The sequence below is a fragment of the Pteronotus mesoamericanus genome, unplaced genomic scaffold (genome assembly GCF_021234165.1).
Source record: "Pteronotus mesoamericanus isolate MK-2021 breed Mesoamerican mustached bat unplaced genomic scaffold, CSHL_Meso_final contig_32, whole genome shotgun sequence".
In the NCBI taxonomy this organism is placed as follows: domain Eukaryota; kingdom Metazoa; phylum Chordata; class Mammalia; order Chiroptera; family Mormoopidae; genus Pteronotus; species Pteronotus mesoamericanus.
In genome coordinates, this window is record NW_026555134.1 from 109,394 (window position 1) to 133,955 (window position 24,562).

General features: G+C 57.3%; 2 protein-coding genes across 4 annotated transcripts; one reads left to right on the forward strand and one right to left on the reverse strand.

The window, feature by feature from the left end:
* Nucleotides 1-96: 96 nt before the first annotated feature.
* On the reverse strand, nt 97-6,133 carry FSTL3 (follistatin like 3). Of its 2 annotated transcripts, none has more exons than XM_054575992.1 (5): nt 5,987-6,133; nt 4,507-4,692; nt 2,147-2,362; nt 1,384-1,611; nt 97-1,293 (listed from the first exon to the last, which is right to left on the reverse strand). In XM_054575992.1, the coding sequence occupies exons 1-5, from the start codon at nt 6,087-6,089 to the stop codon at nt 1,238-1,240; spliced, it is 789 nt and encodes a 262-aa protein (XP_054431967.1). In that variant the 5' UTR covers nt 6,090-6,133; the 3' UTR covers nt 97-1,237. The 2 variants fall into 2 exon arrangements, with proteins under 2 accessions (XP_054431967.1, XP_054431966.1); XM_054575991.1 differs by having other exon boundaries at nt 97-1,296.
* Nucleotides 6,134-11,903: 5,770 nt separating this feature from the next.
* RNF126 (ring finger protein 126) lies at nt 11,904-23,492 on the forward strand. 2 transcript variants are annotated; one of them, XM_054575989.1, is made up of 9 exons: nt 11,904-12,076; nt 18,832-18,890; nt 19,255-19,318; nt 19,640-19,884; nt 21,242-21,310; nt 21,384-21,453; nt 22,183-22,276; nt 22,515-22,630; nt 22,727-23,492. In XM_054575989.1, exons 1-9 carry the CDS (start codon nt 12,002-12,004, stop codon nt 22,874-22,876), a joined length of 942 nt encoding a protein of 313 aa, XP_054431964.1. In that variant the 5' UTR covers nt 11,904-12,001; the 3' UTR covers nt 22,877-23,492. The 2 variants fall into 2 exon arrangements, with proteins under 2 accessions (XP_054431964.1, XP_054431965.1); XM_054575990.1 differs by having other exon boundaries at nt 19,640-19,803.
* The last annotated feature ends 1,070 nt before the right edge of the window (nt 23,493-24,562 follow it).

Sequence of the window (24,562 nt, forward strand, 5' to 3'; positions counted from 1 at the left end):
ACCACTCTAATAGCAACCCAGGCTCCAGGCTACTGAAGTGGATGGCACAGGATCAGAGAGAGAAGAGACGCCCAGAAATTGATCCCAAGGTGGCTTTTTACAATCTTTATTTCTTTGGTGAGTCAGGACCCCAGGGCAGGGGAAATTGCCGTATTGGGGGGCTCAAGCAAACTCACCTGCTCAAGGGTACTTTTCTGGGTGTTACAGATAAGGCACTTCCTGGGGACTGGGAGAGGGTGTGCATACTGCCCCCTGCACTCCTTGCCCCAAACCTGAGGGGCTGAGTTCCTATATCTGGTCTGAGCTTCTGGTCTACATGGAGGCACAGGGAGATGTCAGAGTGACAGCCCAGGTGGAATGGAGGGAACTGGCCCTAGGCTAGCATTGGGCAGGGTTGAGGCCCCTGAGCCTAGCTGGTGGGTTGAGTCCCGCTAAGAACTGGGCCTAGAAGCCCTGCAAGGGTGGGCCTTGTGGCACCAAGGTCTGGACCTCACCTGTGGACAGGTCAGCAGTCACTAGAGGTGATGCTGACACATAGCTCCAGGAGGCCAAGTGTGCAAATGGACCTCAGCATCTCTAGCCCACCTGGGCCAGTGGGTGAGCAGGGTCTCCTGGGCCCCAGCAGGTCCCACCCTGTTCTGAGCTGACGCTGAGCTGAGGCCTGCATCAGGAGGCACGGGTAGTGCCTCCTGAACCAGGGGACACGCTGGGCTTTTCTTAGTAGCCTCCACAGGACCTACTGGGTACATGGAGGCAGTGGGTAAGGAAAGCCCTAGATTCATGGGCTGGTAAGGGACAGAGGATGCTTCCTCGGCCTGTCCGGGGATCTGAGCATGTTCTAAGGCTCACGTGTACACACACACTCAGGCTATGGACCCCCTCCTCACCTCTTGGTCCCTGGTCTAGAAGGCCACGGTGACTTTTCACTAATTGCTGGCATAGAATCCCCAGACCTCTTTGTGGCAGTCATAATTAATAGTTATTCCGGAGGGAGCAGAAGTGGGGTCCTCTTGAGCAGCAGGGTATCTGGGGTAGAGGTCCCACTCGCCCACCAGCACTGTTCCCAGGCCTTCTGCCCCCAACCCCTCCAAGATACAGTTTGGGGGAGGGGTCCAGGGCTCCCCCTAGTGGTCCAGTCCTGGCTCCGAGAAGTGTCCATGGGACATAAATTAGGCTTTGCTGTGGCAATAAATAAAATGGGGGAGGCCTTGAACGCCAGGCCCAGGCCTCCCTTAAGTCACACGAAGTTCTCCTCCTCTTCCTTCGACTCATCATCTGAAGGTTCGGGGGTGCCTGCTGAGCGGGAGGGAAGAACAGAGAAATGGGGGCGCGGAATGGGGCTGGGGGCTACAATCCACCACAGCTCCTCGCCCCGCCCCGCACCTGCGCAACTGCCCGGGTGGCGCACGCCAATGGAGCGGCCCAGGAAGCAGGTGGCCTGGCGAAGATGGCACGAAGACATGTAGGTGACGTTGTTGTTGCCGCAAAGCTCCTGGCCCGGGCTGGAGGGCGCGGGGCAGGGCGCAGCGCGACACATCACGCAGTGGGCGCTGCCGGTCTGGTCCACCACGCACGACTGCGGCCTCTGGCACACCACGTGGGCGCACGACTCTGCGGGCGGGGCGCCAAGTAGGAAGGAGCTCGGTCGCGACCACGAACCCCGCCCACAACGGAGTCCGTCCTCCGGTCCCACCTCCTCTGGGTGTGCCAGACGCCACACCCCTTCTACGAGACCCTTCCCACAGCCCAAGTCCACCCTCAAGGCCTGCCTCCTCTGATTGCACACAAAAGCCCCTGAGTCAGCCACCCATACCTCTCACCCCACGTGAGCCCCAGAACCCCACTTTCCAAACTTCTACCCTAATCTTCCTTGTTCTCCTTAGTCTTATTCTTGATCCTACAAAAGACCCACTCTGCTGATGCTCTCCCAGGACAATGAAGAGTCCCTTTGTTAGGCTCCGCCCACAACCTCGCCATCTGGGCCCCGCCTACCACAACCCCTCCCCCACATCCTCCAAGACCTTTACCTACACTACTAGGCAATTTGCACTGGAGGCCCCGCAGACACCGCCCCCATGCACTGCGGCGCCCGTACTGACGCGCAGGTCTGGTGGCCCCGCCCCCAGTAGGCCCCGCCCCCACGTACTGCGGCAGCGGCCCATGTACATGACACGCAGGTCGGGGTGGCCGCGGCAGCGCGCGACGCGTAGCTCACACTCATCACGGTAGGTGGCGCCGTCCGAGCCACAGACCTGCAGGCGCGCCGGGAGCTCCACGCAGTCGGGCACGCACTCGCAGTGCGGGCGGCCCCCCAGCATGCGGCACGCCTTGCCGGGACCGCACTCCACACCCTCGCACGAATCTGAGGACACAGTATACGCGCCCGTTGGCTGGGGTGCATGGCCGTGGCCAGAGGTCTTCTGAGCCCACGGCGCCTCGCCCCCTGTTCTGAAGGAGAGAGGCCGGGCAGTAGTCGGGGGCTGTCCGGGGTCAGGGCGCGCGACGAGGGTACTGGCTCGGGGTCTGGGTTGGGGGGCTGTTGTGAGAGAGATTCAGCCACTACCCGGTGGACTCTTGGGGCTGGGGGCTGTGTCTGGAGGCGGGGCTCAGAGTGGGAGGGAAGGGCGTCTCTGCTCCGAATCCTGGGGTCCAGGAACAGGCTTCCAGCCCCTCCGTCCCACTCTCACTGACGTCTGTTTCCTGACTCGCGTTTCTGGACAGGCCGGTGGGGGATCCCGGCTGCGTCTGCCTGGGGGTAGGGTGCGGGGCTCCACCCCATTCAGGCGCGGGTCTGGGAAGGACTGGCAGTTTCTGTTCCCCTTGCCTGCCAGGACCTCCCTGGAGGACCGGACAGAGAGGGCGGAGTATCGTCGCCTGGCCTGCGGCTCATTTCCTGGGGAACGGGCCTCTCACAGCCTGAGCCATCTGAACTAAGGGTTGTCCACCCCCTTGCAGCCCCATTTCTCAGATGGAAAACAGGTCTGACCAGGGGAAGTCTCTACTACTCAGGCCCCTCGAACTTCGGAAATGCAAATCAGACCCTACTAATGTCTGAGCCTGCCCCTCAGGCCCTCCCAGGCTCCTTGCAGCCTCCCAACCACCCCACAAGGTCATGCTGTTTTGTCACATTTTACAAAAGGGGGAAACTGAGGCCCCGACACCAGTGTGAGTGAGGGGAAGGAGCCAGGAGCACCTCAGCATAACTCCATGCCAGATCCTGGATGGACCCCCTTCCCCCCACCCAGTTCTGTTGCTTGTGGGTCTGGAGGGCAGACTCTGAGCCTTTTACACTCTAGCCTCAGTTTCCCTGTGTATAAAGTGGGGCTGATAGAGGAACCCACCTTACAGGGTGAGCATAAAATAAGTGGCTATTCCTGAGAATGGCGGGGGTGGCGGGGAGGCCCATGTTGGTTGCCCCTGCCAGGGCATGTGGGCTGCACCTGGGCTCCTCCCGCCCACACGCACATCTGGAAATGCTCTGCCTGTGTGGCTTCATGCAAGAGGGAACAGAAGGGGGGGGCAGGGGGGGCTGAGTTCCCACCCCCAAGGCCAGAATGGGCGGGGCGGGGGCGTGTCCTGGACCATCTCATGCCCAGGCCAGGCACTTATTGAGATCTGTCCTCCTCCCAGAAGCCAGAGCAGGGTTCTAGAGTGCGCCAGGGCCTGTGGCAGTGAGTTTAGGACCACCCAGCCAGGCTGATCTGGGATTAATCACATCTGAGTGGCCAGCCAGGCTCCTCAGCTTGGCCTTCAGGTCTGCAGCCCTCAGCTCCAGTCTCCTCCCTGCTCCTCTGCCCTAACCCCACCCACGAGGACCTCACCCTAGGCCTCTACTGATGCTCTCCCCCATACTTTCTCCAGCTGATAAACTTCTAATTATCTCCCAACACCTTGTCTCTAATGCCTACCTCCTTCAAGTCATGTTCCCTCTTGGTCCCTGCAGGTTCATCCCTGACCACAGGGCCCACAACCCCTTCTCTAAGGAAGAAAATATGTCTTGACTTATTCATTCAGCCCTTGAAGAGCTCCTTGTCTGATGGAGGAGGCAGCATTTCTCCGAACATGGTCTAGAAGGCACATGCTTAGTAAATGTGCAGCTGGGGGCTCATCCCAGTCCCTGGAATCTGTGGGGTTAAGGGAAGATAAGCACAGTTGGGAATACCGAGTGTGGGGTCACAAACCAGAATGGCCCGTCAGAAAAATCCGTTTTCCCAGGAGTTAGGTGTGAGCCAAGTGTACTTCCACCAGGTGGGTTGCAGGTGGCAAAGGCCTTCCTGGCAGAGGGCTTGGCGTACGAAAAGGCCTAGAGGCTGGAAACCAAGCTGGGGAGTCAGCTTCTTCCTGAATCCTCAACTGAGGGAAGCTGGGATCCCCTTCCCAGCTGCTCCTCCCAGCAGCTTTGACTTCCTCCTGCATACCCTCGAGACAGGGAACTCACTTTCGGCTGGTCCATCTTCAACCATAGTGACCCTGGCCTGTGGCTTACACCTGGGGTCTCACCTTTACCTTTACAGGGGAGGCAGTGGACAAGGCCCAGGAAGCCCAGAAGGCTGATCTTGTTTCCTGGGTAGGTGAAGTTGGACCAGGCAGTATCAATGTTGCCGGAGGCACAGCACTCAGCCTGGCTCACGTCGGTCTTCAGCACCAGGCTGCAGATGGCTTCTCTGCCCTGCTGCAGCCAGCAGACACCACCTGTGGACCAGGAGGGTCAGTTCCTATGGGATCAGAGTTGCCCTCCTGTACCACTCCTGACACCCAGGCCTTGACCTTCCACCCAGCTCCCAGCCCCGTGGAAGGAGGGGCTCTGGATCCTTTTGAAAATCTCTGAGCTCCACCCTCTACACTGCTCCACCACCAACTTCTAGCCAACCCCCAACCATCCCAAGAAGCTCTCCTCCCTCTGCGCTGCTTTTCCCCAAACTCCCCCCTCTACCCACCCGGGCCTGGCATCCTGCTTAGTCAGTCAAACATCCAGGACTGTATGCATCAGGGTTAGTAGGCCCTGGAGCTGCCTCTCCTGACTCTGTCCTCTGTCTAAACAGCACCCGAGGGCACACAGAGCCCCCTGTCCTGGCAGCACCCCCCCTCCCATCGCCTGGAGTGCCTCTTACTCACTCCAACTTGGGAACATTCCCCTTGCATGAGCTCACTGTCTCCCCGGGGACATGGCCTTCGAGGAGGGGGCTCCACTCTCCCCTCCCTCTGTGCAGGGCTGGGTGGGGCTGCCGGGTTGTGGGGGCAGATGACCTGAGTTTCTTCACCCTTAAGTGGGGGTAGGAATGGCCACAGCCCCCATCCCCAAGAGCTCACTGGTTCACAGGTGCTATACTGAGTGCCTCCCAGGGACCAGCTTTGGGAACTCGGCACCTTGGCTCCCATAAAAGGGGAAACTGACGCCAAGAGTGGGAATGCTACTTGCCTGGCTTCTCCCAATAAGTGGCAGGTATGACATTCTAATGATCCATCTGCCTAAGCCAGCCCCGGGGAAGATCTGAGGCCCTTGCTGGAGGTCCTGGGTCTGGCCACCCAGCCCTGCCTCTCTGTGGTGTCAGGACCCAGATGGTCCAGGTTCCAATTCTGGCTCCATCACTTACAAACTCTGTGACCCCATGCCTCAGTTTCCCCATCTGGAAAACAGGCATAATAAGATTTCCCACCTCAATGGGCTGTTATATGGATTTAGGGAGGTAAGAGGTAGGCACTAAGTGCTCAGTAAATGTCAATCATTATGACTACTATACATCATAATTGTAATGAGGGTCACATCTGCTCTGCTGACCTGATTACCCTCCTTTCAGGCTCTTTGGGACTAGGGGGAAGGGGGAGCCCCAACCCTCCAGGATTCAACCTGAGGCAGCCTCTGGTCACTGCCCTCCACCCCCAGCTGCCACCAACCCTGAGACCCCCAACATTCCCCCAGCCCGCATTCCAGGCAGACCCACGTGGGTGGCCTGCCACGCCCGCCCCTTCCGGCCACCCCACTCACCCGGCATGGGGTCCCCCGAGCCCACGGAGCCCACGAAGCCCACAGCCCAAGCCAGAGCCCCCCAGGGCAGTGGCCACAGTGGCCCGGGCGTCCCGGGATGCATGACGAGCGCAGAGAGGGGCAGCGGTGGCCCCTGCGCGGGCTGGCGGCTGGGAGGGCGGCAGCACCGACTTCCCAGTGTTTCGCTGTCGGCGCTCCCTATAAAGGTCCTGCTGGCTGCGGGCGGGGCGGGGCGGGCTGGGGCGGGGCGCGTGAATGGCGGGGGCACGAGGCAGAGTCGTACGCGACGTGTGAAGGGGCTGGGCCTGACCACCGGGGTGGCAGCTGGTGGGTGGTGAGCCCGACCTGGGAGCCCAAGAATTTGTGTGGGAAGGTGTGGCAGCTACTGAGGCAAAGGGTCAAATTGTAATCTTGGGTGTGAGTTCGAGGTGTCACGGTGTGTTTAGGGGTCTTCAGCTGTAAGGCTGTGGCTGAGCTAACTGGTGAATCACGCAGAGCATATATCCTGTCATGGATTGCATGGCCCACGTGTGGTCCTCCCATACCTATCGCCCATACCTGGGGCCCTCAGCCCTAGGCCAGCTGCTTACACCCTGGACCACCCACCTAGCCACCTGGCTGCTGGAGCCCGTGGGCACAGCTGGGTGTGAGAAAGTGTGTGTGGGGGCTATGGGTAGAGACCCAGGGACACAAATGGTCCCAACAACATCACTGACTGCAATAATCATACTAAAAGACTTCCAAAGTTCCTGTGTGCCTGGGAGACTGTGCACCCCTGCCAGATCTCTGCAGATGGTATGCCAGGGCCACACCCACAAGAACTTACTGTCTTAGAGGGATTTTCTCCTCTCCACTCGGGTTTAGCGTTCTGGAATCTCGGGCGTCCCACAGTTTATAATGGCAACATCAGTGTGAACCTAGGAAGTAAGTCCAGGGGGCCTTGGTGCAGCCACACACTTTGCCTGTTTTGGAACTGATCCTTTCTACCTTGGGAGCCTCCCAAGTTGTCAGGGCACCCTCGAAGTGCTCATGGGTTCTGTGCAGCTCCTCTGTTTGTGCTTCTAAGAAATAATTAGTGACCATCTTCTTGTGGCAGGGACCATTGGGAGGTGCTGGGGTTCCAGGGTGAGCAAGGCAGATCCAGTCTTGTCATCACTGGGCTCATGGTTTGTAGAGGCCATAGCCAATAAAACAAATGAGCATTATAACTCCAGAGAGTGGTAAATGCTTTCAGGAAAATTAAAAAGATGGAGAACAATTGGATATCTCCCATGGGGTGCCTCTGTCTCATCACCCCCCATTCCTGCATCTGCCCCCCTCCGCAGATGTGGAAATTGAGGGTCCCTGTGGCCACACCGCACAGATCTGCTCTACATGCACAAGCACTTCTGCCATCAGATGCCACGCCCAGAACCCTTCTTCCACCTGAGCAGCCCAGCCTGGCCCATATCCCCCAGCCACTGGCCAAGGGCCACATTATGCCTACAGGCACTGAGGGAAGATGCCAAGCTGTCTTATTGTGGCCTTAGCCTCTGACAGCCTGAGGGGATTTTCCCTTGGTTGAGAAAAGGGGCTGGTATGGGACTCTGTGTTCTCACCAAGGGTGTGAGCGGGCTGGACAGTGTGACCTTGGCCAAGACCTGACCTCAGACACCCTGGCCTGGGCTGTGCAGATCAAAAGGTCAGCCCAGTTTTGGTTCCAAATGAACACCAGCTGCCAGTGGCCTCCTGCTCCCTGGCCTGGCATGTCTTCCCAACCCACAGGCCATAAGCTGGGTGACCTCAAGCAAGTCACTGGCCCTCCGCAGGGGAGCCCGTTCCCCTGCTTTTGAGTCTCTCCCATTTGTATCTTCCTTTCTACTCTAACCCAGCCTCAGCCTCACTCACTGAAGCCCACTTTCTGCCCCAAATGCCCCAGGTTGCTTCTCAGCTCAAACACCCACCATGCATGACTCCCTAATAGCCCCTGCTCATTGTCCCGGGCTTCTCTTTACCCCAGACCCCGCAGGTAAACTGGAAGTGGTTGTAATCCGAGCTGTGATGGAGAATGCCCCAAAGCCACACCTGACCCAACCTGGGAGAGACCAAGGAAGACTTCTCAGAGGAACAGGACATTTAAATTGAGACTTGGGCCCTGGTCAATGTGGCTCAGTTAGTTGGGCATTGTACTGCAAAGTGAAAAGTGGCCAGTTCAATTCTCAGGGCACATGTCTGGGTTGTGGGCCTGGTCCCCAGTTGGGAGCATGGAAGAGGCAAGAGACTGATGTTTCTCTCCCTCTCTTTATACCTCCCTTCCCTTCCCTCTAAATAAGTAAATAAAATCTTTTTAAAAAATCTTAAATAAGTAAATCAAATTCTTAAAAAACTAAATTGAGACTTGGGAGTTGGACTGAACAATGGGAAAGAGGGAGGTGAGAACAGAAGTGCAGTATTGGGATGTTTGTGCTAAGAGAAAGCCCAAATCTGCCTGAGACATCTGATCCTAATCCCTGAATTCTGTAACTATGTCACCTTCAATGGCAAAACACTTTGCAGATGGAGTTAGGGACCTTTGGATGGGGAGAAAATCCTGGATTACTCTGTGAGCCCAGTGTCATCACAGGATCCTTAAAAGCGGAGGCCTTTCCCTCTGTGGTCAGAGAGATGCTACATGAGAAGGACATGACCGACCATCGCTGGCTGTGAAGATGGAGGAAGTGGCCAAGAGCCAAAGAATGTGGGCAGCCTCTAGAAGCTATAAAAGGCTGGGAACAGATTCTCCCCTGAAGCCTCCTGAAAGGAATGCAGCTCTGCTGATACCTTGATTTTTAGCTCTGCAAAACCCATGTTGGACTTCTGACCTTCAGAACTGGAAAAGAAAGATTGGGGGATTTTTATGCCACCAGGTTGGTGGTGATTTATTACAACAGCAATAGGCCAATACAAGTGGGCAGGCCCTTTGGGTGAGTCCAGTATGTTACCACGGTGATACGGTCCCTGCCGGGCTGGAAACAAACAAAGGAGTGAATAGGGTGTGAAAGAGGTTGCAGTACAGAGACCCTGGGAACAGGCAGGTCGCGGGGTCTCTGAGGAGGTGACCCTGAGGCCTGGAGGCAGGAGGTGTTTGTGGAAGCCCACTACAGGCTCTGCCATCTTGGCCAGATCACATGTGACCTCTGTGTGCCTCTGTTTTCGTATCTTTGAAATGGGCATGGGTCCCAGTACTACAGATTGCAGCCAGGACACCAGGGACAGTACCTGGCACACAGTGGGGGTATGACATATGTGCATAGATTCTTATGGGTGTTTGGCCGGGGCAGGTGTGTGTGTGATGAGTCTTCTCTGCCCCTCACCATGATGCTGTGAGGCAGGCACTCAATTTACAGATGAGCAATTAAGGTTGGAGGAGGGAAAGTGACTTTGTGGTGTCACCAAGACCCACAGGATAAGGACCGGAGTCAGTACCAGGTAAGATTCTAGGACCCACATGCTGAGCTGTGGGACAGGGCCCTCAGGGCCCCTCCCTCTTTGACTTGAACGATGAGGGCTGGCCCCTAAGTGTTAACTGTCATCCACCCTTTTGGTCCCAGCACATTCCAGGCAGTATGGAAGACCTGTACAATGGCTGAGAGGTGCAGAGAGCTGGAGGCCTATAATCACATTGGCCGTTTACAAAGTGGCCTCCCTGTGAATCCTCTGGCACAGCTGAGAGACCCATTATATAGGTGGAAGACTGAGGCTCAGAGGGCCCTTGTCTGTCCTTGTCCTGAAGTGCCTGAAGAGGAAGGCACAACCAAATCTGAGTGGGGGAGGTATGGCCCTGCCCTGGGTCAAGGGGAGAGGCATGGCTCTTTTCTGGGTCTGAGGAGTGAGGCCCTGCCCTGTCCTGGGTAGTCTGGAAGGGTTGATATGGTCCTGCCTTGGGGAGTGTGTAGGGACCAGGCCACACTCCACCTCCATTTTCAAAGCCTTTCCAAGGATATTTTTCTGGGAAACCATCAGTAGACACCTATGTCTTGCTGTGTCCAGTAGTCAGAGAGCCTTCCAAATCTGTCCCAACAGGCTCGCCAATAAATCCTGAGGGCCCCAGAACCTCAGGGCCACTGGGCCACAAGTGTGACCAGGTTTGAGCCTCAGTCTCCTCGTCTGTAAAGTGAGATCATAATTGTCCCACCTCATGGTATTTGTGAGAGGATTAAACTTCAGGCCTGGCACCTCCTGAGCTCATAGTTTTAAGAACACACAAAACCGTGTGTTCTTGTTCCCACTGCATTGCCAGCGCCTTGCCTGTGTTCTGGCACACAGCAGGTATTCATTAATATTCAGTTATTCAAGACTCTATTGAGCATGTACTGTATGTTGGGTGTTGGCTTCACATGTTGGGAAACACCATTGCTAACTCCTGCATTAGGGAATGGCAGTGGTGGAAGAGATCAGGGTGCTGGGCAGCAGAATGTAGTGGGGGATAGGGCTCCCTCCGGAAGGGGTAGGGGTAACCTCCCAAGAAGCGGGCAGAGAGAAGGGACAGTGGGAAGGGCACTTCCAGAAGAGAGCATGTCCAGGCCAAGGCCCTGAGGTGAGATTCAGCTTGGCCCACTCATGGGGGCTAATGAGGCTGGTCTGGGGAGAGAACGGGCGAGGGGCAGATGGCCTCAGATGAGGCAGCAGGGCCCACTGAAGACTGAGAAGGTGCTGTGGCTACCCATATGTGCCTCAAGCCTCATCTAATCCTAAAATCTTGGGAGACAGTTTCTGCCACCTGCCCAGAGAGGTAAAGCAACTTGCGCAGGGTCACACGGCCAGTTGTGGCTTGTGGAATTTGAACATGAGTGTGTTGGCTCCAAGGCCTCTTGGGTGGTATCTCATACACTCCTGCAGAGTGAATGAATGAATATTGGTCGTGTGAAGGGAGCCAGGAGCTGAGCACGAGAGGCCTGAGGCAAAGCACGGTTCCCCTCCAGACCTGGTTTCCTGGATTCCCAGTGACGGGGCCGGTGCGCCCTCTAGTGGTCAGAGTAAGAATGGCTTGGAATCACCTCCGGGCCTTGAGGAGGGACTAGAGGGTGGTTGGCAAACAAGTCCCTGTCCCTAGCCTCTTGACATTCAAGACCGTATATATAGGATCCAATTTTTATTTCCTCAACACCCTGGCTCTGATTCCCCCTCCGCTAGGAAGTGCTGTCTTCCCAGGCTCCGGCTCAACCTCAAGGGTCTCGGGGCGTTTGAACACTTTTCTGTCTCCTCCAGCAAGAGAGTATTTCAGATCACCCTTTTCATTGTCGTTTCTCCTGCTGTGTCCTTGCAGCCAGGTGCTCAGTGAATATTTGTTGAGTAGATAAAGAAATAAATGCATAATTGGGCTGGAACCTCCCTTGATCCAGGAATGGGCCTCCTGTTCTGCATTCATTCAATGAATGTTTACGAAATGCCTGTGTGCCAAGCATTGTTATGAGTCCAGCCGGGGACAAAATACAAACATCCCATCTGCTGTGGCGCTGATCTGACAATTGAGTGGAAATAAGTGCTATTGAGGAGGGCGTCTCAATAGGTTAGACATTTGAAAGACTTGAAAGACGTGAGGAAGAACGTGGGTGTCTGAGGGAAAGGTGCACCCGGCAAAAAGCACAGCCAGTGCAAAGGCCCAGAAGTGAGAGCGCGCTTGTCGCCCCCCAGGAGCAATGAAGACAGTGAGGGGAGATGGAGGACTTGAGGTAGAAGAAATAATGAGGGGAAGTAGGTACCTTAAGAGGTTCAAAGAAGCTCGACCGCGCCCCACTCAGGCCCCGCCCTTCTTACCAGGCGCCCAGCTCCGGAGCCTCCTGCACCTAGTTTGCCCCTCGGCGGCCACCGTCGTCCAGGCGAGGGCTCGCTCCGCTCGCCGTCAGAACTGCTCCCGCGCTCTCCACTCCGCCCCACGCGCTGTGCGTACTGTGCGTGAGCGTGCGCGGGCTCGTCGGCCGGCTAGGGAGCAGCAAACGGCCGGCGCCGCCGCGCGGGGGGTGGGCGGCGGGCGGCGCGGAGGAGGCGGCGGCGGCCATGGCCGAAGCGTCGCCGCAGCCCGGACGGTACTTCTGCCACTGCTGCTCGGTTGAGATCGTGCCGCGCTTGCCGGTGAGCTCCGAGGCGGGCGGTGGGGGCCTCTCCCTCGGTCTGAGACGAGCTGGCCAGGCGAGGAAACAGAGCCCCGGCGGCGTCGGGTCGGGCCTCCGCGAAAGGTTTCCGAGGCGGAGCCTCTCCCCCGTGGCGCAGCGGTGCTGGTGATCCCGATCCGTGGGTTCCCGCCCCGTGAGGCCCCTGGGTCTCCGACGGGGAAACGGAAGCCTGTAAGGCCGCGTGACCTGCTCCGTCGCGCCGCCCAGGAGGAAGCGGGGCGCCGAAGGAGAGGTGACCGGGGGCCGTACCCGGAGCGCGTCGTCGGCGCCGCGCCTCGCAGCAGGCCGTCCAGTGGAAGTTCCCCGCCTGCGCTCCGTCATCGGGACGAGCGGCTGTGGCCCTGCCCGGGTCTGACAGCTGCCGGGAGCCTGCGTTCTTGTGCTTCCCTGGGGCTTGAGCTCAACCTGTGGCCGGGTATTGCCTCATGCTTATTTAGGCCAGTGCCTCACAAGATGGCCTGATAGTTCCGTGTTGTGCAAGAGGGGGCTACAGTCTTCCAGGCTCCCTGGAATGGGACCGGTGTTCCCACGCCCTTGGCCGACCCGTTCCCACTTCACAGGTAGAAAAACAGGCCCACAGCGGCTTAGCCGGCCACGGTCCTGACATTTGCCCCTGGGCCAGCTCACGGGGAGCAGGTGTGGGACCTGAAATGGTGAGGATTTACTGAGCACCTATAGGGTGCACGCCTTGTACTTTACCTCCCAGTCACCAGGCTGGTGGGTGGAAGAGCCTGTTTCGATTTCAGAACCACTCTTAGTCCTTCCTTTCCAGCTGTGGGGTTCACTGGGAAGAGGAATTGCTACTGGGAGGGGGCCTGGAGGAGCCAGGAGAAAGTCTGTCCGCATTGTGCCAACTACAGAAAAGAAAAGGAACTAGGGTCTGGGTTTGGAGAGTGGTGCCTAGGCCCAGAAGGTGAGAAAGGGTAGGGCTGGTGTGGCTTCCAGAGGCAAGGGGATTCCCCACCTCCCCAGGGGAAGGGGAATATAAAATGAAACCTCAGATGGGCGGGCAAAGACTTGGGGAGCCAGGACTTGCCCTACTCCAGTCTCCCGGAGATCTTACTTCTGCCTCTTTTGGCTTGCTGTAGCCTTCAACTCTGGGTCTTTCTTTTTCCAAGGTAGCAGGAAGGGGCTGGTCACCTGATAGCTCATCAACCTCGATTAGTTGCATGCAGATCCTCACAGGTGGTGTGAGCCCCAGGGTAGATCCCAGGTCTTAGGCTCACCCCAAAGCAGCTTGTCTAGAACCATCAGGAAGCTGGAGGCTGAGGCTGCAGCTGGGCTGGGGCCCGCACAGGGCCTGGGTCCTGACCTGGTATGGCCACTTCCTGGCCATGTGGCCTTGGACCAAGAGGACCCTGACCTCTTCTGTTACTGGGCTGAGGAGGACCTTTCTAGTCACAGAATCCAGTGGTAACAAGGTAGCTATGACCTTTGCCTTCAGAGTTTATAGGCTGGTCAGGGAGCCAACCTTGAATTGTCAAATATTTAGTCAGGAATGTTGGTAAATATCATAAGAGCAAATATGACAGGGAGGAGGTGTCCAGGTGGTGGGAGGGTACTTGGAGTGGGATTCAAGGAGGCTCAGTAAGCAGGGTGATTTTTATATTAATGGGTACCCCTGATGTTTTCAGGGAGGGAAAGTTGGCTCTTAACTTGGTAACAGTGGGAGGGCCTAGCCAGCGCTCACCCCCGGAAGCTGGGGCTTCTGTTTTGGGGAAAATAGCCCCACTGTGTCTGTTGTAAGATGCTTGTGCTGGTTTTTATACGGCTCCTACAACTGCTGTGACGGGAACTAGCTGTGTTCGCAGTAGCACCTTCTCAGGCTCCCTGGACTCAGGCTCTCCTCTATCAGCAGGACTTGGCTCTAGGATCAGGCTGAGCCCCACTTTTCAGCTGTGTGGCTCTGGGTGAGGTGTTCAACCTCCCTGGGCCTCAGTCTACTCGCTGCCAGGTGGGTTTGATGAGATCATCCTCACTTGCCTAAATGAAGTCCAGTGGGAGTGCACGTGTGTAGAGGAGCCCAGCACCTGACTCCCAGAATGTCTAGGGAAAGGAAGATGGCCTAGCTGGAGTGCTGCATGTGGAAGCAGGAACCAGACAGGCCAGCTGGCTTGGAGGCCTTGAGGCTGGTGGACAGGCCCAGACCTGATGGTTCCCTGGAAACAGGAGTGCTGGGGACGTGGCAGATGTGCATGACTACAGGGTTCTGGATGTGGAGCTGCTGCACCCAACGTCCGTAGGTCTTGTGCTGAGGTCAGTCCTCCTTCAGTGCAGGTTCTTGCATACCCGTTGCATCCGTGGGAGATGGAATCTCGGTATCTATTGATGGTGTCAGAAGCAGCCTGGGAAGATGGAGGAAGGTTGGGTTAGGTAGGTGCTGCGGGTTACACCGTGTGTTGGGGCCTGTGTGTGTACGATGCATGTGTGGCTGGCATGAAGTAGGTCTTAGATGACACCAGGTCCCGGTAGGGCTCTGCACTCCAGCATCCAGCAGTGTGCATAGGGCTCCTGGAGGCTTGGGGCCACAGACGGGCTGTGACTGCGGTGTGAGGGACAGGGATGAGGCTGGGTCAGCTTTTGTGGGGCCTGGGCAAGTCTCTCTGCCCAAGGACATTTGAAGGGGGCTTTGTGGGGTGAGGGAGAACACGTGTATCCTTGGGGTCCAAGGGTTGTAGGGGTCTCATATTCTCTCTATTTGGGTCTGAGCCAATGCACCCTTGCTCTGTGGGTCTGTGTTGCACCTGGAGCTCTGCTGCTTCCCAAGTGACCCTGAGGGGCCTGGGCCCCAGAGGCCAATGTCACTGTATAGTGGGTGAACATACCAGGCCAGGCATGTCTCTAGCTCCTGCCTGTTTCCCCAGCTTTATTGTAGGCCCCTTGCCGTGGGCCCTGTGTCTATGTGTGACCACAGTTAGGATAAGGGGCAGTATCCATCTTTAGGGCTGGCCCCAGTGACCTTGGCCCCCATTTCAAAGCCTCCATGTCCCCTCCTCCGTCCCCCCCGCCCCCCCGCCCCGTCACCAAGGAAGGGCCAAATAGTACCTCCTGGGTACATCCCGAGGCCTAGTGAATGGAATGAGTGCTCCATGAATTTAGCATCGGTGTGTCGTTGGTGCTAAACTGCTGTTGCCGTGGTGATGATGCTGGTGCGGGCCCCTTACCTTTCACCCCTTCTCTGAGGAGAGAAGTAACTAATTTACGGCAAGTCATTGGCTAGAGATAGGTGCTCAAAAGTTAGGGCCCAGCAAGCAGGTTGTTCCCCACCACCTGAAAGTGGAGCAGTCGCCACCTTGGGCCTGTTGCCAGAGACAAGTTCTGGGCTGTGGGAGGGGTACATTTCATTTCACAGCCCCCTTGCTGGGCTGTGGGCTTCTACCATTGGCTACTCTGATTTCATAAAAATCTCTGGGATATGCTCTCTGAAGAGGAGAACATTGGGAGACTCCTGGTTCTGGCTCCTTCCCCACCGCCTGCAAGCAGAGGCTGGAGCCCTGCCTCAAGTCTGGGGCAGCCCACGGCTCAGACAGGCCGCTGTGGACTCGGCATGGGCTCTCTCGAGAACAGAGCACAGAGGCAGGGCCTGACCACGACCCACTGTCAAACCACAGCCCTCGGGTCCTCAGCGGCTGCCGGATTTCAGAGCCCTGGGGTTGAGGCCATCCTCCGTTTACAGGTGGGGAGACCGAGGATTGCAGCCAGGAGGTGACGTTTGAACAGAGACCCAGCTTCCGTGAGGGGGCCAGCCAGGTAGATATATGGGGAAGAGTGCTCCTGCAGAGGGGATGGTGCGAGGCTGCCAGGGTGAGAGGGAGAGGGTGAGGGCTGAGGCAGTCTGGACTGGGATCTGGAGGGGGCGGGGGTGGAGCTGTGGGAGTGGCCGGGCCAGATTGTTCTGGAGCTGACTGTTGATTGTGCTTTGTGCTGAGATGGGGCGGTGATGAGTGAACGGAGCGGTTCGGTTGAGGAAGATGTGGGGACCTTGAAGGACAAGAATGATGGAACGAGCTGCGCAGGCTGAGAGCATTGAGTGCCCAGGAGCTGCAACTAGCCGTATAAGTGGGAGAATAGTTCTGGCTGGTGCGGCCCAGTGGGTTGGGCGTCGTCCTGCAAACCGAAAGGTCACTTGCTTGACTCCTGGTCAGGGCATGTGCCAGGGTTGTGAGCCAGGTCCCTGGTTGGGGGCGTGAAAGAGGCAACCGATTGATGTTTCTCTCCCTTTCTTTTTGCCTCCCTACCCCTTTCTAAAAATAACTAAATCAAGTGTTGTGTGTTTTTTTTTAAATTGGGAGAATAGGGTGCCCATTTCCAGCAGGTCAAACTGATGTTCGGGCTGAGGCCACATAGCACATCTGCAGCGTGGGCATGGGGGCCCCACCAGGATTTGGTGAGAGTGTGGGCCGCTGCGCAGGCCTGGAGCTGAGGGGTTCCCTGGGTAGACCCCTGGCGGAGGGCAGACCCGCGTTCAGGTTTGCTTGACCTTGCCATGGTTATGGGGGTGTCTGGCCAGCACAGGCTCCCCTGCAGCCACATTTCCCCACGGGCCTGTTCACAAAGCCTCCTGTAGCTCGAGTGAAACCTTGAAGTAAACAACAGGCTGAGGGCTGGCAGGAGGGCGATAGGAGGAGCTCCTGAGTGACAGCCCACTGGCTGGGAATCCCATGCGGAGTTATGACTCTCATGGTCACTGTCTGTGGTGGAGCTATCCCTTGTCCCCATGCCCCGTCTCAGGAGGGCAGAGGTCTGTCCTCACCGTTATGACCTGTTTACAGTATGTACCTCATTGTGGTCGGTAGACTTAGAGTTCTACACCCACCCCCTCCATCTGATTCCAGAACATTTCGTCACCCCAAAAGAAACGCGTCCCTGTCAGCAGTCGCTTTGTCCCCCTCTCCATTCCCTGGCAACCACTGACCCACTCTTTGTTCTGTGGATTTGCCGGTTCTGGAGATTTCACATAATGTGTGGCCTTCTGTGTCTGGCTTTTCCCACAGAGAGCATGATGTGTTCAAGGCCCGTCCATGTTGTAGGAAGTGTCAGTGCTTCATTCCTTTTCATGGCTGAGTGATATTCTAGTGTGCCGATGATGACATTCATGCACTGATGGACATTTGGGTTGTTACTATCTTGTGGCTCTTGTAACTCGAGCCATGGACGTGCTCGTACAGGATTCTTTGTGGGCGTTTTTAATTTCTCTTGGGTGGGCATGTGTCAGCGGCACTGAAGGGTCGTTGATGACTATGTGACCCTTGGAGGAGCCGCTCACTGTGTTACAGGGAGACGGCCCGTTGCATGCTCCCCCGGTGTGTTGGAGGTTCTGACTCCTCCACATCCTCGCCAGCACTTCTCACTGTTGTCCGTTTGAGTGTAGTCATCCCATGAATGTACAGTGTGTCTCCCTGGTTGTGGCCTGCGTTTCCCTGTTGCCTAGTGGTATCAAGCTTCTTTTTATGGGCAGTGGCCATTTCTGTGTCTGAAGAAATGATCCTTGGGTCATTTTTTAACTGGGTTGTTTGTTTTTTTTATCGTTGAATTACAAGAGTTCTTAATTTATTTTGGATACAAGGCCCTATGCTCTGTGTAGCTCCCACTTGTCCTCCCCACTTTGCTTCAGCAGCTTCGTTTTTGGCAGCGGGGCAGGTGAGAGGGACCAGTATGCGCTGGCCACTGGTCTGCGCTGTGTGGTGTGGTACCCACTGTCCAGATGGAGTGTTTGACACCGCCCCCCCGCCATTGGGCTGTTCCTGCAAAGGCCAGCGTCACGTGAGGCACTTCTGAAATGTCACCTTGGGTGGAAGCAGGCCTTGTACACGTCTCTTGTGTCTTTAGGGACACCTCTGCTAGCCCTGACCTGCACACACCCAATGAGCATGATGTGGGCTGGGCTTGTTTCAGGGACATCAGCCTGGTTTTAGGTCTCATATGCGTACCAACAGCAGGTCCTCTGTTCTCTTCTCATCGCAGTCTCTGCCACCTGGCTTGGGGAGGGAGGGCTACAGGGGTGTGTGGCCAATGGGGATGGGGACACGCTCCAGCTTAAGGTCACAGGTGGTGTGTCAGGACTGCCAGAATGTTCCAGAAATGCCACTGTGGGGCCGGTCCCTCTCCTCTCAATGGATGCCTTCCTGGGAGCTGACCTGCTCTGAGGCCCAGATAGCCCTGGAGCCCCGCAGGCAGTCCCTGGGCACAGCCCTCTGGGAGTAGAGGGTCAGGCACCTTCCCACGACCATGTCTCCTTTATGCGTATGTGGGGAGTCACTGAGAACATTCTCGTGAGCAGCTTGCTAGACCCACAGTAGCTGGCCTCTATTTGCCACAGGCTTTGTCAGAGCCTTCATCAGCTGATGTGCTGAGTGGACACTCTGAAACTCTGTAACTGGGACGTGGGCAGGCAGGAAGATCACCTGCCGAGGAGCAGGTCGAGGTACAGAAGTTGTAGCTGTGGTTTATGGGTGTCCATGCCTGAGCCCTGCTGATGCCCGTCAGCCAGGCCTCTGCTGGGTCTGACCCTGGACTGGAGTATTGTCACAGATGGGTTTCTTGAGGTCACGCCCATCCTGGGCCTCACTCCTGTCCTCTGCTGCTTGCTGTGGCCCAAGGCCGGGGCCGAACACTTGTCCTGCTCCAGTTCGGGGTGCCCAGTGAGCCTCTGGATGCAGACAGCACGGGGACTGGGATGCTGAGATCACGCTCACCTTCTCTCTCCTCCTGCAGGATTACATCTGCCCACGATGTGAGTCTGGTTTCATCGAGGAGCTTCCGGAGGAGACCAGGTAATGCAGCCCTTTGGTCACAGAGGCCTCAGGCCCAGGTGCCTGCTGGTAGAGTCCAGGCCTCTGGGGTGAGAGAGTAGAGTTGTGACGAGGGAACATGCGAGTGTGGCACCCAGTGCTGGTTCAGAACCGCCTTGGTGGGCAGAGCCCGGGAGGGCCACGTTGGGCAGGGGGTGGGATCTGGACAGTGCCCTGGAGTCCCTGGGCAGCCAGATGTTGAGATGGTCTCCACTCTCCTTACTTGGGATGAGGGCAGGGACTGCAGAGGGCAGAGAGTGACCCTGAGGCCCGTGGGGGTCAGGCAGGGGTCCTGCCTCTTCTCCAGCGGGTCACCCCACTGCTGACTTGCACCGTGTCCACCCAGGAGTACAGAGAACGGTTCCGCTCCCTCCACAGCCCCTACAGACCAAAGCAGGCAGCCATTTGAGGTGAGTTGACTGAACCCCCAACAACGGATCATGCCCCACGTGGCTGAGGAAACAGGCTCGGCCCCTTGTCCTGCAGGTGGTTGTTTACCCTCTGGGAGACAGCCATCCTGCTCCCCAACAGGCAGGGCTCTCCTCCCAGACCCTTGGTCTTCCTGAACTTCCCTTCCGGGTCCCTCCTCCCCTCCTGTGTCCCACACATGAGCCAAGATTCCCTGGTGTCTCCCTGTCCCCTCGAAGTCCTGAGCCTAGGACAGTGGCCACAGTCGAAAGGAACAATGGCACCCATGCAAGGGGCCCACAGTCACGGCCTTCCTCCCACAGAACATGGACCAGCACCTTTTCACGCTGCCTCAGGGCTACGGGCAGTTTGCTTTCGGCATCTTTGACGACAGCTTTGAGATCCCCACGTTCCCCCCAGGGGCACTGGCCGACAATGGCAGGGACCCTGAGAGCCGGCGGGAGAGAGAGCAGCAGTCCCGGCACCGGTATGGCGCCCGGCAGCCCCGTGCCCGCCTCACCCCGAGGCGGGCCCCCAGCCGGCACGAAGGCGTCCCCACGCTGGAAGGGTGAGGGGGCTAGGTGTGGCTGGTGGGTGGGTTGCTCTTGGGTGCTTCCAGCCTGCCTCACCCCACTCAGGCAGAGTGACAATCTGCCCATCCAGAAGAGTTTGTGGGTGCAGAGCTGTGGGTACTGTCTCTGGGCAGGATGGTTCCCACATGCGTTCTGGCAGAGCCAGCCAAGCCCACCATGTAAATGGGGTGCAGATGGGGGCTGGGCCCTGGCTGGGCCGGGGGAGTACGGGAGCTGAAGTGTGGCTCAAGGACCTGGATAGGGTTGGGGGCGGGGGGGATGCCCCATGTCCACGGAGCATCCCCATTGTCCTTTTCAGCAGGGTCTCATTGGCTTGGGCGTGTCTGGTTCATCTTCGGGTCTTTGTCCCAGAGTGGCAGCTGGCAGGTAGTTCTAGCCTCCTTGCCCTACAGCAGAGCCCCCAGCCCCCTCCCACGTGCAGGTTGCCACCACAGTTGCTTCTTTTTTAGCTAGTGGAGAGCACAGGGAGGGGAAAGGCGCTCAGAAGGACTCAGAATAAAAACTGAACATTCCTTGCACGCCCCATCCCTCCAGAGGAGGCGAGGCAAAGCCTCACACGTCTCTGAGACGGCCTTAACAGTGCACGGAGAAGCATCTGTGTCACAGTGGGTTTAAACCCACATGGAGCCTCTCCATTTTCCTCACTGTGAGCTGGAGGCCCAGCCCGTCCCTAATGCTCCAGCTGTCTCATGTTTGAGTGGCACCCATGTCCCATTGACCCTGGGCTCTGGGTACACAGGACCTGGGCTGGATGTTTTGGGGCCGCTGGGAACAGCAGGGCTGACCCCACAGCTCTCATGACCTCCAGAATGTTCCCCTACATTGTGTAGTGGGCGCTGGATGTGGTGACATGGCCATAGGTGCCATCAAGGCCTTGGGAAATCCTGGCCTGGAATTCAGTGAGCGAGATGCTTCTCTGGGTCCCTCTCATACTACTATCTTTTTCTCTCACCGCAAATCATACGCAAATCACTGGTTGAAGGCACAACCTTCATTTATTTAATTTTTTAAGCATTTTATTTATTTTTAGGGGGAGGGAAGGAGGGAGGGAGAAAGGGGGAGAGAAACATCAATGTGTGGTTGCATTTTGCGTACTCCCCTGGGAGACCTGGCCTGCAACCCAGGCATGTGCCCTACTTGAGAATCGAACCGGCGACCCTTTCGTTTGCAGACCGGCACTCAGTCCACTGAGCCACACCAGCTAGGGCTGAAGGCACAACTTTAAAATGCTGTGGATTTAGAAGCTGGGTTCAAGTTTCCTGCGTGTCCTCCCTGGGAGAGCCCTGGCTCTGGGAAGGCACTCATTGCATGCCTGGCCTTGCTTTGTTCTAGGATCATCCAGCAGCTGGTCAACGGATTCATCACTCCAGCCACCATCCCCAACCTGGGCCTGGGCCCCTGGTGAGTAGGTGGGCGGGTCCCCCAAGCCCCACCCAGCCCCTCTGCCACTTGAACCCCACACGTCTCTGCCCAGGGGTGTCCTGCACTCAAACCCGATGGACTACGCCTGGGGGGCCAACGGGCTGGATGCGATCATCACGCAGGTATGGGGTGGGCCTCCCCAGGTGGTACTAGGGGCATCACATCTTTCCTTCTAATGGGACTAGGTGTTTTGACAGGCCCACTGTCCCCTGGAGCACTGAGAGGACTGGGAGTATGTTCCTGGTGGAGTTCATCCCTGGTGTGAACGCTTTGCTTCCCAGCTGCCCACCTCCCTATAACTTCTGTTCTGGGGCTGGGGCACACCAGCCAAATGCTTTCTCCCAGCGGGACCACCATGGGGCAGAAAGCCACGTGCTGGTGCTGTGGGTCCTGGCTTTGTCCCATGTGGGATTCCACGTTCTCCCCAGCCTATCTTGGCATGGGTGTTCACTGTAACCTCAGTGGCACTTGTGTGGCAGAAACATTGCCACTTTCAGGGCTGCTTGTCAATGATCCCTTTGAATATTTTGTCTCTGGCGGGATCAGCCCTCTGGTTCTAGCTGATGCCTCATAGGATGCAGGAGCCACTGGGTGGGACCCTCGGCCCCAAGGCCTGGTCTTCCCACGCTGGTTGTGAGGTGATGACTAGATGAGCAGAAGAGCAGGCTGGGCCCATGGCTGGGCCTCATGGGGTACCTGGCCTCTAACCCCCAAGTAAAGGTTCTGGGGAACCAGAACAAACACAGCCTCGGTGCTTTTGCAGGTAACCCAGCCTTGCATTTCAGAGTCTGGCGGGGCAAGGGGCCCCGCCCGCCGACCGAGCTCCTGCACTCTGGCCTCTTGTCTTTCAGCTCCTCAATCAGTTTGAAAACACAGGCCCCCCGCCCGCAGATAAAGAGAAAATCCAGGCCCTCCCCACCATCCCTGTCACTGAGGAACACGTAGGTACGAGGCCCTCAAGTCACCCAGCTTCTTTTCAAAATACTTTCCCTGGGACTTTTCTGTTGGACCAAAGGTCAGCTTGAAGGGGAGGCTTTATCAGTTTCCCTTTTGTTCCCCTGGGACACAGGACTCAGGACACGGCCTCTCTCCCTCCCCTGGGTCCTAGGGGCCCTGGATGGGCAGACTCCCTACTGGGACACCTTTGGTTGGGGGCGTCACAGGGGTTCTCTGCTTCCCATAGGCTCTGGGCTGGAGTGCCCCGTGTGCAAGGACGACTACGAGCTGGGTGAGCGCGTGCGGCAGCTGCCCTGCAACCACCTCTTCCACGATGGCTGCATTGTGCCCTGGCTGGAGCAGGTGAGCAGGCAGGTGGCCAAGGTGACAGGGCCCTCCTCACCCCTGCCCCTACCGGCCTCTCAACTGCTTCCTTCTCCCCACTCTGTCCCCACAAAGCATGACAGCTGCCCCGTCTGCCGAAAAAGCCTCACAGGACAGAACACGGCCACCAACCCCCCAGGCCTAACTGGGATGAGCTTCTCCTCCTCCTCCTCGTCGTCCTCCTCCAGCTCGCCCAGCAATGAGAACCCAGCAAGCAACTCCTGAGTCCCCCCCGCCAGTCCCCAGAGTAAGCACAGGACCCCGGCCAGCCCAGGCCTGGCGGGCATGGGGACCCCAACATCCCGGAGCCCAGGAGGTGCCCCCTACCCGCCTCGGCTCTCATACCACCATGGCTCCCGTGGACTCTGGTGCCAGCTGTGCCCCCAGCTGTGGGCAGAGGCTCAGAGGACCCACTGCCTCCAGGTTGTGGAGGGAGCCTGGCCCTCCCCCAGGAACTTCTCTTGAAGGGCTGGGCACAGAGGGGGGCAGGGCACATGTTGCCCCCAGGCGTCCCCAGCATCCCCCGTCTCATTTGTCTTTAACCTCACCCTCTATATGTTGAACAGCAGAAAGGTTTTTATAATTTTAAATTATTACTGCTTTGAAATAAATGGACATTAGCTTACACACCGCCCTGCATGATCTGTGGAAAGACGGGGTAGAGCCGCTCAACTGGGGTCTTGGCCCCACCAGATAGGCCAGCAGTCCCCACCCTGAGTGCGGGGGGCTCGGGACCACAAGGATGACCAGCAAAACAGAACAAAACCGCTCTGACGACATTGTTTTTTAAGGAAAAAAATATGTGTATCTTGAAAGTTATTTAAAAAATACACCTACTTAGAAAGAGAAGCAGGTGGTTGGCGTTTTCATTCTGCGCCGAACCCTTGGGTTGTGCCTCTTGGGCACCAGCCAACACCACTGTCCCAAACCAGAACCCTGGAAGTGGGCTGGCAAGGCTCAGTAAGAGAGGTGCAGCGGGTCACTGCATCAGAAATGTGAACCCGAGGAAACCCCAATGCACTGAGCTGTAAGTTGGGGCCTTCCCCGCTCGCCCTTACTGCAGCTGATGGAGTTTCAGGTATGAGGGCTACTTTGGAGTGCAGGGTCACCTGGGTGGAGCCACTGGCCCTGACCACAGTCAGTGTCCACTGCACCCTGCAGGTAAGTGATCCCCGACTTTCTTTTCTGTATTTCAAGTGGCAAAAGGAGGCTGGGAGGGGTGGGATCCTCACCCCTACTCCCCGGGACTGTTAATCCGCTTCAAGAAGAATGTTTCACCCTTGGCTTGGGAGGGGCTCCCATGTTAGCCTCCCGTAAATCTCCGTGGGGTAAATGGCATCATCATCCCCACTAGAAAGGGAAACAGGCCCGGAGTGGAGCTGCCTGGCCCAAGGCTGTCAAACTCACTCAGCCCCAGGGTGGGGGCTCGGGGGTGCTGGGAGGTCGGTGGGTACTTCCCCAGGCACAGCACTCCTGTGTTCCCTCACTTCCCCAAGCCTGTGGAGGACGCTGACATGAAGCCCTTCAGCCTGCACATGGCACCCCTATCGCCTGAAGAACTGAGGAGCTCTGAAGACGTTACTCAGTTTCAGACCCTGTGTGTGTGTTTCTACAACTGCTGTGACAAATCACCAAACCTTTGTGGCTTAAATGACATACGTTTATTCTCTAACAGTTCTGAGATCAGGAACTTTCGGGCTAGTCTCATAGGGCTAAACCCAGGTGTGGGCAGGACCAGTCAAGGCTCCAGGGAGGACCATTTCTGGCCTTTTCTACCTTCCAGAGGGGCCGCATCCCCAGCCATGGCCCCTTCCTCCATTGTCAGAGCCAGCAGCGCAGCCTCTCCCATCTCTGACTCTGACCCTCCTGCCTCCCGTTTATGAGGCCCCTGTGAGGACCTGGGCCCCTGGT

Excerpts from the sequence above, each read along its gene's own strand:
- FSTL3 (XM_054575991.1), bottom strand. The coding sequence starts at position 6,089 with ATGCATCCCGGGACGCCCGGGCCACTGTGGCCACTGCCCTGGGGGGCT. Across the intron at positions 2,363-4,506 it reads CCACTGCCTCCCCTGTAAAG|ATTCGTGCGAGGGTGTGGAG; the intron begins GTAAAGGTGAGA and ends CTGTGTCCTCAG. Across the intron at positions 1,297-1,383 it reads CCACCCGGGCAGTTGCGCAG|CAGGCACCCCCGAACCTTCA; the intron begins GTGCGGGGCGGG and ends CCTCCCGCTCAG.
- RNF126 (XM_054575989.1), top strand. The coding sequence starts at position 12,002 with ATGGCCGAAGCGTCGCCGCAGCCCGGACGGTACTTCTGCCACTGCTGC. Across the intron at positions 21,311-21,383 it reads AACCTGGGCCTGGGCCCCTG|GGGTGTCCTGCACTCAAACC; the intron begins GTGAGTAGGTGG and ends GTCTCTGCCCAG. Across the intron at positions 22,277-22,514 it reads TGTCACTGAGGAACACGTAG|GCTCTGGGCTGGAGTGCCCC; the intron begins GTACGAGGCCCT and ends TGCTTCCCATAG.